The sequence below is a fragment of the Micromesistius poutassou genome, assembly GCF_964030765.1.
Source record: "Micromesistius poutassou genome assembly, contig: SCAFFOLD_5859, whole genome shotgun sequence".
NCBI classification, from domain to species: Eukaryota; Metazoa; Chordata; class Actinopteri; order Gadiformes; family Gadidae; genus Micromesistius; species Micromesistius poutassou.
In genome coordinates, this window is record NW_028179748.1 from 1 (window position 1) to 13,859 (window position 13,859).

The 13,859-nt window shown below is 46.5% G+C and overlaps 1 protein-coding gene across 1 annotated transcript; it reads left to right on the top strand.

Annotated features, from left to right (window-relative positions):
- Positions 1 to 2,155: 2,155 nt before the first annotated feature.
- LOC311372552 (TRAF3-interacting protein 1-like) lies at positions 2,156 to 3,003 on the top strand (the record flags this gene model as incomplete). The annotated part of the gene is made up of 2 exons (XM_084489543.1): positions 2,156 to 2,373; positions 2,820 to 3,003. Coding segments are annotated over 2 exons (384 nt in total), but the record flags the coding sequence as incomplete, so codon positions are not given.
- Between the last annotated feature and the right edge of the window lie 10,856 nt (positions 3,004 to 13,859).

The following is a 13,859-nucleotide window of genomic DNA, read 5'->3' on the forward strand; positions in this document are numbered from 1 at the left end:
ATGAATGGGACTCAAGGTTGAACTTTAAGATAACTGGAAAAGGCAGGAGGGGGGGGGGGGCTGTTCAACAAAATTAGAGTCAGCTACCCCCCCCCCCCCTCGCCGCACCACCCTGCATGACAACCTGTGTGTTTGGAAGCGGAAGTTGTCAGTTAGTTTACACTGTCACGATCTCCCTGGTCCTGCCACTCTTACGGGGGGGGGGGCGGGCGGTGGGGGTACCAGGACTCTGCGTGACATAAATTGGGCCGAGGGTTGAACTTGAAAGCGGGGGGCACAAGTGTAGTGTAGTCGTTACTCAATACTGCAGTAAAATAACCTCCCTGCCACAGTCTGTTACGAAAACAAACAGCGCGGCAGGGCCCCGTGTGGGGGGGCCCTGTGTACGCATGTTCTCCAGGCGGGCATTGTGTGTGTGTGTGTGTGTGTGTGTGTGTGTGTGTGTGTGTGTGTGTGTGTGTGTGTGTGTGTGTGTGTGTGTGTGTGTGTGTGTGTGTGTGTGTGTGTGTGTGTGTGTGTGTGTGAACCCAGGTCTAGCGCTCGGTCGTTTTATGCACACAGACAGACACCAGCCCCTAACACACACACACCAGCCCCGAGCCCTCGCTCCGGGCCCAGCTGAGCAAACATCCCGGGGGCCGACCGTGCCAAAGGGGGGGCCCCTCCCTCACCAAACCCCCCCCCCCCCCCCCCCCCCCCCGCCCTTCATCACAGGGGTGATGGAGCAGGGATGCAGTGGAATCCCTCCCCCCCCCCCTACACCACACACACACCATATAATGCCGTCTGCCAGCCGTCCAGCGGGCCAGCCAGTAACCCGACCGTCCGGTCCGTCTGCCTCTCTGTCAGCCGGTCAGCGACCCAACCAGCCAACCAGCCAACCATCCATCCAGCCAGCCATTCATCCATCCATCAATCCATCCAGCCAATCAATCATCCAACCGTCGGCGGGCCTCAGCAGCCCTCATCAAACGCTCTCTCTGTGTAAACACGTGCGTTTGTAGGATTCCTGCCTCACATTCGCAGCCTTGAAACCCGAGAGGGCTAAACACAGCCCTGGGTTTCTTTCTGCAGAGGCCTTGTTATGTTTTGGTCTGGGGAGACCCGAGTGATTTCTCGGTGCGTGTGTATCCGTGTGTGTGGCCGCGCAGGTTTTATATACTTGTTTATTATTTATACGTGAGTGTAAAGCCAAATCGTTTATGTTCCAGGCTCCGCTTTTAACCCGGTCCAACGGGGCTTTGTTTGGAGACAGGTAGACAGGGCGATACCTCAGGAATTCACCAGAGCCGTTGGGTTTACACCAGAGCTGTGGATGTATACGGTGATACGTCATAGAGAATGTGGATGGACGGCGTGCATGCGTAGACGCATATTGGACTAAGACGCTCGGTTCCATAAGATATATCCTCCTGGACACCTTCGCCTAATGCATGTAAAGTGACCAGAAGCAGATGCTTGGCCTGTTCAGTGGAAGAAGATTAAGGAGCACTGGAGACAGTTAGGACATGAAACTGGAATCCAGTCACACTTGTGATTCCAAGAGGTTTTACAGATAACAACAAAAAACATTGGAAAATGAAACACGTAATGTGTCTTGTTGTCTCTTCATGTAAAGCACATGTTCACGTATGTTTTAGGTGCCAGACAAATATAGTGTATATTTAACAATTATTCGCCAAAGGCGAAGTGAATAATGGGGAATAGCTATTCCCCAATGTTCATGAAGCCTGCGGCGAATAGTTGTTTTAGTATATACTACACGTGAACACTCAATAAACAAGATAATTTATTTATTTTTATTAGCGTGACGACAGTCACGCGCGCTCCGAAAACAATATCCCGAGTTCCAGATCTCAATCTCGGGATATTGCGCAATATCCTGAGATAGCGAACCAATCGAAGTGCGCCATCTTACGAGGTTCCCGTGTAGCATATACTAGTGTAAGTGTATTATCACTACTATTTTACAAATGTACTATTTAACAAAATATTTTTGCGCAAAAGATCACCCACTATCCAAAACCGACGCGCCATTCTAACCGTAAAGTAGATTCTAACGTACGTCTGAACAAGTGCAGAGTCAGATAAAGGATCACTACCACTGTGTTACAAATGTACTATTTAACCAAATAGTACCCCCGCCCCCCCCCAGGGCCCGGTGTCGGACGCCGCCCAGAGGAAGGCCCGGGACCTGGTGGGCCGTGAGATGGAGCGGCTGCGGGGCTCGGTGCAGACGGTGTGCCGCAGCGCCCTGCCCTTGGGCAAGATCATGGACTACATCCAGGAGGACATGGACTCCATGCAGGCCGAGCTGCTGGCCTGGCGCCGGGAGAACCGGCTGCACGCCGCCGCCCTGCAGGAGGAGCAGAGGTCAGGGGGGGGGTCACACACAGAGACACAAGAGTGTATACGCGGGGGGGGGGGGGGGGGGGGGGGCGCGGCGTCGGCCTCTGGGGCCTACGTGGAACAGGGGAGCGGCGTTTTCGTCTGGATAATTGGCACCGTAGCAAGGTTTACGTTTCTCCACCGATGGCATTGATCCGTTTTTATGTTCAGGTTTAATCGTGTGTATGTTTTAGACAATGTCTTTATGGATTTTAGATACTGTTCCTCTTTGTACTCCCAAGTTGATCACACACCCTTGAAAGAAATTACTCATTGAAATCGGTTTAGAAATGTAAACGTTATAGCGCGTTATGTCCTGTAAAAAAACGCCCCGACCCCGTTTACATATATTTGTTTGTCATGGAATAGGTATACTACTGGAAGAAACTTTACTTTGCGTGTGTGTGCGTGTGCGTGCGTGTGCCAAACAGAACTACTGACCGGTCTGTGGAGCCCCTGCAGAAAGAGCTGGTGGAGCTGGATCAGCTGATCAGAGACCAGCAGGACAAGATCTGTGCGGTCAAGTCCAACATCCTGAGGAACGAAGAGAAGATCAACAAAATGGTAACGAGCATCGGCCTCTCCTCCCGGACCTGAGGGCCCGCCCGGACGCTGTTCAAGAAAACCACCATCACCGCCTGAGGAGGCTCAGAAGTTCTAAGCCTCCTCAGGTGGTTTTACATAATGGAACATTCTCAGAGTCAGAACGTTCCATTATGTAAAACCACCTGAGGAGGCTCAGAACGTTCCATTATGTAAAACCACCTGAGGAGGCTCAGAACATTCCGTTTAATAAAAACACCTGAGGAGGCTTAGAACGTTCCATTATGTAAAAACCCACGGAGAAGACTTCAAACGCTCCATTACATTAAAAAAAAAAAATCAGAACCTGAGAAGGTTTAGAACCTTCCTTTTAAATAAAACCCCCTGAAGAGGCTCAGAACGTTCCATTAAATAAAAACACCCCAGGACATGAGAAGGCTTAGAACGTTCCATTCAATAAAAACACCCCAGGACATGAGAAGGCTTAGAACGTTCCATTCAATAAAAACACCCCAGGACATGAGAAGGCTTAGAACGCTCCATTCAATAAAACCCTCACAAACTGAGGCCACTAGGAACGTTCCATTCAATAAAGCCATCAGATCAGGCTGGTTATAATTCTTTAATTAATGACACACATGTCATTTTATCCATTGGCCAAAAGGGAGGCGGGGCGGGGGTTTCGGTGGGTCCAAAAATCGAGCACTTGCAGGACGTCCAAGGGAAGACTTTTTCCCTCCAGCTCGCCTTTACTTGTAGACCAAATGGAAACTACCTGTCTGGCGCTGCCGAATCACATTCTAGACAAGCAGCCAGATGTTGAGCGTTCTTATTTAACTAATAAAAATAAGCTTGCATGACGATGATCTATTTAGCTGTGAGCCGTCGACCGGCCAGCAGACGGAGAACGCTCGCTCCCCCGATCGGCAGACAACATAAAGATCCTCTTTTAGCGCGGAAAAAACCAACCTGCTCACCAACTGGCAGCGTGCACAGGTACGGTCTGCTGCACCAGGAGCCCGGCACATTTAATTCAGAACTGACTGTGCTACAAACATAGATCTGCTTCACACAACGCCGTCATCAGACTGGCGGTTCTATTAGTCCCATTATATTTGTACTTATTATATTCCCGTTTACCCAGATAGGAAAAACCCACATGCCAAGTGAACCCGTGTCCAACCGACAGCAGTCAGTGGTAAATCCTTTTCTTATTCAGTGCTTTGGTCCGCTGTGTGGTTGTTGTTTGAGGCCGGCCAGGCGCGTTCCGCCTCCATCCGTCCTGGCTTCCATCAGGCTACCACGTCACTATGGACAAGCGAGCTACGATGGCTAGGGTGTTGCTTTAGTGTACTCGACCCAGGAAGTGTACACGTGATGCATCACGTCTGGCCAGAATGTCTTTCTTCTTCATTTAGCTACTTTTTGTTATTTTGATCCTTCAATTCCCCCCCCCCACCCCTCTCCCCGCCCCCCACCCCCTTTGAAAGCAATACATGCGACAGCTACCTTGCTGTACAGGAAATGTATCCATGTCAGCAGCACTGAGGCACTTTGAATGTGGTCGCCCTGAAAACGGTTATTGATTTGTTTGTTTATTGAAAATAGTTTGGATGACAAAACTAAACGTAAAGCCCTTTTGTAGTAGATGATGAATTCGGGACAAGATCTTTATTCTTGTAAGGCACCTATCCGTGGGTAAGGACTCTAACAACAATGTCCCTAATCACCATGGGCGGACCCTGCCCCCCAAACCATGGACTGTACTGCAGGAGTTGCCAAACTATTTGTCTCTGAAGGACTGACGGTGAAGTACAGGCTTGTACAACGTCCATCTTGGCAATAGTTGTATGATTATTTTATGACGGTAAGTGGAGTGATTAAGATTGTTTTTGTTTTGTTACTTTGTCAAACTTGCCTGTCGAAAATTGTAGATTATTATTTTTTTCGCTACAAGAAAAGCAATACTTGACTAGTGCAGTAAATGGCTGGTGATAGGCGTACGGTTTCAAAATACAAAAAGACAATTTAGACATTTCCAATAATAACTTTCTTGCTTTCTGTCATCTCTGTACGCAAAGACGCACTACCTGGAAGGAAACGAACGGAAAATATAAACGCACGTTAGTCATTCACTAAAGATCATTCACAAAAGGTTGACGAATGTACTCTTTATTTGTATCGTCAGTATTATAGCTGGACCATCACATATACCCTACATGTACATGCAGACATTAAAATAGAGCTGCACAACATAGAGAATTAGACTGTAACTCTTTAATGCTGGCAGCTCTGTCTGAACGCTTTCATCCAAAAATTTAGTTTCTGTATGTTTTTCTACGAAAGGAACATTGACAGTGTAAATTGTATGTAACATATCCCCATTTTGTCTTTTCAATTGTAAATGATGTATATCAAGAGTCTGTATCATAGTTCAAATAATTATACTTTTTGTAGTGGAGTGATATTAAACTGTAACATTTTAATAAAAATGTGTCGTGTCATTTAAAGAGGAAAAAAAAAAGTCTTTCAGTCCCTTAAGGTTGGGAGTGAGTGAGTGAGTGAGTGAATGAACTGAGCGCCGTCGAAGCCCATAGCTAATGGGAGCTCGACCAGATAATGTCCATTTAATGAGCGGTCTGGATTGCCCACATTGTATTACAAGGCTGAAAGGCATGATGAACGGCATATTTTGTACTTTTGACAAGTTCATGCACAGTCTCCCAGGCGTCTGGCACCACTCACGCTTTCATCACTGAGCGTTTCCTTTGAAGGCCGCGCCGCCAGGGCGCAAGAAAGAAGTTAAAAAGTTATTTACAACATCGCCACTGACTTTTCCCTGGCAAGCCATGAAACAGGTGCAACACACACACACACACACACACACTTTTTTTTTTTTATAAATATATGAAGTATTTGGAAACCCCTAAGTCTATTAAGCAAGTTTCAGACAAAGCATTCAGGATACAAGTTTAAATATTTATCTTGAGGCCGGGACACCTGCTTGTGGAGCTGGATTAGACCGGCCCCTGCCATCGCGGGCCCTGTTGTCCATCTGCGTTGAGCCTTTCACCCTCCTCCCCCTCCCCCAAATAGCCCACGGGGCCCCCGAGAGAGAAGGGTGCTGCGCTGGAGGACGGGCCCGCCACTTCACCCCTCTCAGAGGGACCCGAGTCAATATTGAGCCTTTTGAATTTCATCCTGGGTCACGCTGCTAATGAGCGACATGTTTGACATGTGGAGAGGTGGCTTCCAACACACACATCGGCCCCTTTGAGACCCCCCCCCGGCCCTCTGCGCTGCGGCACTAATCCACGGCGTATAGGCCGGGGCTGAGAGGGGGAAATCCCCCCCCTATTCAGCGTGACTTACCTTGGCGAGCCATGGGGGGTTAAACTGTGGAGGGCCACATTAAGAAGTGCTTTACACTTATTGTTGTCACATTATTGCTAATGATTGTATATTTATATCTATATTTGAACACAATATATGCCCATGTTGTGGCTCCACGGCTGCATCAGGACTGTTGTAATATGGATGTGGTTGCCTCGTTCCTTAGTATTATTTATATATATATATATATAATTTCCATTCACATTGTGAATTATCTTTTGAGTTTTTCTTCATTTACATTTTTTTTTTATCACTATTTATCTTTATTCACTATTTATTTACGTATAAACCCAATTGTGGCCTTTGTTTGACCTGGTTCCATTCTTCATCCCACGCACACACACATCCTATCACCAGTATTGCAGTGGGTTCTTCCCTTTAAGGTTCCTCCTTAACAAAGTGTCCAGGCTGTAGCTTGGTGGTGCAGATGGATGACGTGACGTCAGAGCTGGAGCAAGACCTGCCGAACGAGGACGGCCTCGTAGAGGACTGTTGCCATGGCTTCCCACGGTCGCCTTTCTGCACGTACCCTCAGGTTTGAGTTACTCAACGCTCAGTCACTGGTGTTATTTATAGTAGGTTTTAGTAGTGCTTCAGTTGTAGTGGTTGATAGCCAGTTATGATGATTAGTAGTAACTTTGTAAAAGTAGGTTAGCAAAGTAGCAGAATAATACATGTATTATATATATTTCACATGTATCTATCTATGTTTCAAGGCTGATGTATAGACTGTAGCCCGAAATAACCTTGGAAAATATATTTTTAAGACTTGTCACTTGAAACACCGGATAGCACAAGCACCAACAGTTGTCCTACTACTACTACTACTACTACTACTTTGACACAATATAATTTGATTTAAGTGAAATAAAAGGGACCAGCTGTTGGCACTAGCTGAAGTCTTCTAATTTCCATTTGTCTGGTGGTGTCCCTGCTCTGCTGCGGTGGTTTGTGGTCGACATGCTCTGTGACTTTGGTTTGCTCCGCTACTGGCTGACGGCCTCAAACCGGGCACCCACATGGAGCGCCACAGACCGCCCCGGTCCCCCCCCGTAACCCCGACCATATGCGGACCGCCGCCTTCATCCGGCGAAAGCCTTAAACCGTAGGCCCGCTCACACCGGCAGCAGATACCTGCTCCCGGCCTCCTGGATGAGTGCGGCGTTGTCCTGTAGGATCATCCATAATCATCAGGGGCTTCCTGTGAGAACAGGCCTTGTCCCTGCATTGAATAAACATGATGGATCGTCTGTGAGCACCGGCGCATAGTCCACACGGACGGACTGACTGTCTGAGTCAAAGCTTGGTTTAACAGTGGGCTGCTGCTTTTCTTTAGTATTTGTGTGGTTTACCAGTGGATTTAGATGTCTAAATGGCGATAGGAGCAGGTAGGGGTATTATTGGATTACGTTTACAGAAATTGATTGCAAAGGAAATATTTGAGAGTCAAATCATTCAAATTTGATTTTGAATTACAGTTGATTTGCTAGAATTGCTTCAAGCTGATTGTGTGGTTTGGTTGCCTCTCTGTTTGTGTGGAATTTCCCAACCACAACAGATTGTTTAGAGCTGACACACACACACACACACACACGCACACACGCACACACAAACACCCATATCACATCATATAACGGTTATTTCGCTCTTTCAAGTTTGAGTCAATGATTATCCAAGTTCCCAGACTATGGGGAGAGACGAAAACACAATCCCGTAGAACTACTGTTCCAGGAAACGCATGCTCACATTCTGCTCAGAATTTGTGACAAGTAGGGATTAAAAAACAACCACATAAATGACCACAGATACTTTGGAATAGGTGTTCATTGACAGCTTGTCATAATATTGCAGTAGAGCGTTTAGCTGGCAAGCGCATGAGACAACGGGGCTCCTGCAAAAGGCCCATTGGCCCATCCGTAGAATCAGATTCTTCTCTATATGGTGTGTATTGTGTGTGTGTTTGTGCGTGTGATCCATTTGAATTTATTTTGCTCGTGAGTTTGACAACTTCCAGAACAGATTTTGCAAAAGAGCTATTCAGCAGTTTATTGCAGATATTGGAGCAACAGAAAGTAAATCTATAGCCCACTGGAAAACCTTGTAAAGGAAGGAACTGGATTTATTTGTGTGCCAGGTAGTTGTCACGTATGTCAGGTGTTCTGTCTTTTAAAGTGTTCAAACATAATGTTCTGTGTGTCTCATGTGACTGTGACTGTTACACTCTATGCATGCATTTTATCAGAGTTTCCTGTTTAGTTTTCATCTCTTTGGGAGAAAATACGAGAATGAGTTATTCTCATCTTCTGCCGAGTCTTTCCAACACACGGTTAGTGCCAGCTCATAATTGCATGGGAAAGTCCTTGGAACAGTGGTAAGGTGAATAAAGAGCATTTATGTGTGAATATCAGGCCAACATCAGCCGTGAAGGGATTTGACCCAACACGCTCCCACACCAAACAAAGAACTTTGCACAAATGTGTGCGTGTGAGAACACACACACACACACACACACGCACACGTCTAATCTGTCTCATTACAAAATGATTTGTTATTTAGCTCATTAAAATTTGAGTTCATTATTATCCAAGTTGAGATCTCCAGACTATAATGAGAGAAATGGTTCAGAAATCCTGTTTGGTCCAGGCCAAGACCCAAACATAGTCCCGGACTGTTTGGGAAATGTTTCCTTTTTTCCCACATTCTGCCCAGATTAGAGAAAGGTAGATTCAGAGCACCAAATGATTCAACACGACAATATCTTACCAGGTTAATGTTTAGGATGACATTTATAGATGATGGAAATACTATAGTCCTGGTATTACTTTTTGGGATACCATTTAGGGAGTCATTTTAAGGGATTACTGTTTATAGGGGATTACATTTACAAATGTATTTTTTGATTATATCTACATACTGTGTTACAATAACAGACAACAATTTTGGAATACAGTTCACAATGATGATATAGGATATAGACCTCTTACATTTCAGTTCTAAATTAAAACCACTTGTGTTCTGAGATGAATGCATATGAATCCATTTCTGACCTGATACCTTCACTATCTCCCACCAATAAATAACCTTTAAACCGCTTACCCCTTTGAACATTGTTTTCCTTAACAACCCTCAATTGTATACCGAAACTTTTATATTATTCATCATTATATTTTAGAATAAAATGTGTCTACCTCCAACATATAAGACTACTATACCCCTACAACATGAGATTGTACAAAGTTATATTTTAGGATTCGATTTATAGATGAAAGTCATTTATTACTATTTTGAGTTACATTGAGTTCACTTTTTAGTTTATTGAGAGCAATGTCAGTGGGCTAAGTTCAGCCAATGAAAGGCAATGAACGATATTCCCCCTTTAAACCCAAAGGCCATTCAGAGTGCTTTACATACACAAGAATTAAAGTTAATAGACATTTAAAGGGCAATCCATAAAATACAATATTTGATATATATATCTTTCTCTCTCTCAGGCTAACATTCCCTGTTAACCTGATAATGGAAATCCAACTCATGGAGGACTAATAATTGATAGCATCCTACACACAGCCAGCCTCTGTCCCTGGCCGTGCTCTGCTGTTGTCGTTGTTATTGAAGATGTTTCAGAACTGGCGAACGATATCAGACAACATCAGAACCAAAAACACTAAATTGTGGCGAAAACGCCATTTTGGGGATCTAGGGCCTGGGAAATGTCAGAGTTTGCCAGGAGAAACAGTTCCTGATCCAAGCAGACAGAGGCTCTGGAGAATGACCGGGGATCTGGACTCAAACTAGGTTCTGAAACAAGGGGTTTGTCCCAATCCCCACATCCCATCTGAGCTGAGAAATACAACATTTAACACTTCACTTGGAAAACTAGCCTTGAAAAACTAGAAGCACTACACCCTGAAACTGCTCTATGAAAATGTCACCTTTGAAAATTACTCTTGGAAGACTACAACAGGACACCCGGAAACTACAGCCGTGGAAACTACACTCTGAAAACTACACTGCAAAACACTCCCCCACACTGCAGTACCACCTCCTCACCTCCCATTTGGAGGGGCTGGGTGAGAACGGAGGATGTGTAACACGCTCTAGTTCTGCGTGCTCCATATTGTCTCTGATGTGTCTCTCTAGTGCTGCGCGCTCCATGTTGTCTCTGGTGTCAATAGATGGCACTGTGCTCCTTCCCAGCATGCTGATCCTCTCCTCTGCTCTGCTCATCTTTTTTTTTCTCACATTATTCCTGTTACTACTTAATTCCCTCTTTTGTGAGGAGAGAAATTTCTTTCAGTGTAGCTTTCCTTCACTCTTATTCTCATCCATGCTTTTTTTTAATTTTTTTATCCGCTCCTCTCTCTCCACCCATCTCCCCTTTCCTCCTCTCCCTTCTCTCCTCTTCTGGTTTATCTCCCCCACCCCCTCTCATCTTATTTCTCCTCTCCTCTCCCCCCACCCATCCCCCCACCCATCCTGGGACTTCAGTCTCTGTCTTAAAGAACCTCCCTTCACTTCCCATTAGAGAGTCTTTCATTAAGGGCAAAAACACACGTACACACAGACATCCCCCCCCCCCCCCCCCACACACACACACACACACACATACAGACACACACACACACACACACACACACACACACACACACACACACACACACACGCATTCAGGATGAGTTTCAGTGGCCTGGTGCAGAACGGGGCGGTAAACCACTATCTTCCCGTGGGGAGTTTCCATTGCGAAGGAGTTCTCTTTCAAGTCCCAGTAATGGTTTTACCATGGAAGACAGCCCAAACCCCACCATTAACACACACACACACACGTATGCATGCACAAGTGCGCAGATGCACACACACACGCACGCACGCACGCACGCACGCACGCACGCAAGCAAGCACGCACACAGGCACACACGCACGCACAAAAACAAGCGTGCACGAACACACGCACAAATACACAAACACACAAAATGATGATGGCCTGCTCAGATACAATGCATGCAAATCATTAACATACTTGAATTCAATATAAAAAATGTTACGAAACCCATTTAAAAATAGTTTGTTACGTGTGTGCGTGTGTGTCCCTAATCATGAAGGTCATCCGTCCCCCAATACCGTATGTTGTTAATGAATGAAAAATGGAAGTTGATTGAATTTGAGTCCATTTCCTCTGATTTTTATTATTATTATGGAGGAAAAGGGATGTATTTTGCTGTTGCTTCGCCTGTTTCATTCAGACCACAGACTGCAGTAATCAAACGTTCTCCAGACTCCTTTAATATTGACGCGGTGGACCAGATCTCAACAGCTTGGTTTACCCTACTTATGCAACACCGCAACATTTATCTAAATAGGAAACACCATTAAAACTGTGTTTTTTTTCCATGCATTTGGTGAAATCATACATGGTTCTGATTATGTTTATTATGTGTGTGTGAGTGGGTTTCTGTGTGTGTGTGTGTGTGTGTGTGTGTGTGTGTGTGTGTGTGTGTGTGTGTGTGTGTGTGTGTGTGTGTGTGTGTGTGTGTGTGTGTGTGTGTGTGTGTGTGTGTGTGTGTGTGTGTGTGTGTGTTTCACTGTTTGATCCAAGAGAGAGAGTGTTACATGGAAACAGAGAGGAAAATGCACAGTGTTTGTTTGTAAAAAAAAAAAAAAAGAAGACGATTATTTGGTAATTCGTCAAAAGGTTACACTCCTACAGTTAGCGTTGACCTTCCAATCAGAGAGCGTTTCCGTCAGCACTTTTACCCTGGCGCGTCACACCCTTCTCTAATAGCCAATTATTAATCACTGCTTTTATTGTGGAGATCAGCTCAGTCCTCAGGCATTCCGGAACTACTTCCTTCACTTTTAACGACCGACATTGCCATTGTGTTTATACCTCACACACGTAGACATACACATACTACATAAATGATGACAACATGCACACGAACACACACAGACACACACACACACACACACACACACACACACACACACACACACACACACACACACACACACACACAGACACAAACACGCACACTTTAATTCTGGCAATGGTTCAATAAAAACACCAGGCCACACCAGTACACGATTGCTAGAACGCACAATTATGATCTGACATCGCCGACAGTGACTCACGTTGGACGAATGCAATGTGGTCAGGAAATCGATGAAGTCAACGAATCCAAGGTAAGCATTCCCTTCTGTTGGTAGCTGAGTCGCTGGGTCGATCGAAGCCTACATTTGGGTGGGTGACGAAAAATATTGAGAATTCTTGTGTGGTATTGTAACCTTACACATGTGAATCACATTTCGCATGGCAGGAAGTAGTAACACACCCTCACCCACCACCCCGACACACAAACACACACACATACACACACACACACACACCAAAAACACCCACGCACTGCTAGCCGCCTCCCCATAAACCTGCGAGCGCTTCCACTTTATTGACATAATTAAGATGCGTACGGTCGGAAATATCGAAGGAATCCCAGCGACCAATAAACGCGTCTTTCTTCCAATTAAAGAACTCCGGAGGGCCCTAACGAGCTGCAGGCGGCCCTGTGTTCCTCACAGAGGATCCGGTCGCGGTGGCGTGCGGCTGGACGCAGGAAGCAGCGTGTGATGGCTTCTGTAATTACTGTCACAGTGTTTAAACCCGGCTCCCCGGCTTCATTAGCTGCCTTTCATTTCTGTGGTGACGCGCGCTATAATGAACACTAGCGCTGAGGGCCTGCCCCCGGGGGCCCCCGCCGGGCCCCTGGGGAGGAGGAAGGCTGGCACTGTAGCTGTAGCACTGTGAGATGGTTGGTTCGGGGCTCGGAGTCAGGACTGCAGACTGTAGCCAAAACGAGAGGTCGTGGGTTTTGAACCCCAAAGCCCACATCCTTATCTAAGTAGGAAACACGATTCAAATTGTTTGTTCTTTGAATTTGGTTGCCAGGGGGGGGGGGGGCCCGGGGGCGAGAGACCTCAGGGAACAGAGAAGAGGGGAGAGAGAGAGAAGAGAGTATCTGTAAGCGTCCTTGAGCAAGGTGTGTAACCTGCTCCTTACTGACATGTTTTGGAGTTCACTGTTAGTCTCTGAGGATGAGTCAATAGTGAACATCAGTAAATAGCAGATAGCATCAGTATAGACGACTCAAAGTGTCCCCAATCATCTGTGAATCAGCGGGACAGCGAATCGGATGAGAGGGGGGAGGGGAGGGGGGGAAGGAGAGGGGAGGGGGGGCTAATGGAGGCACGACAACATACATTACCCCAAACTAGCCGTGCTTAATGACTTCCGCACGATCCCCGCATGGGACGGATTTTCCGCTGCCGAGCAGATCCCAGCGGTCTGGAGGGAGGGGGGCGCTGGACGGGCAACAAACGTCCGGAGCTGTGGCGGCCGACAGGGATCCCAGGGATGGGGTTTGGGTCTCTCCCACCAGCCCAGCAGCCCCCCTCTATCCCCCCCCCCCCCCCCCCCCCCCCCCCGCCCGCCCGCCCCTCCGCCGGGCATTTTCCCAAACCACTGCCCTACAGCAGGCCCGGCC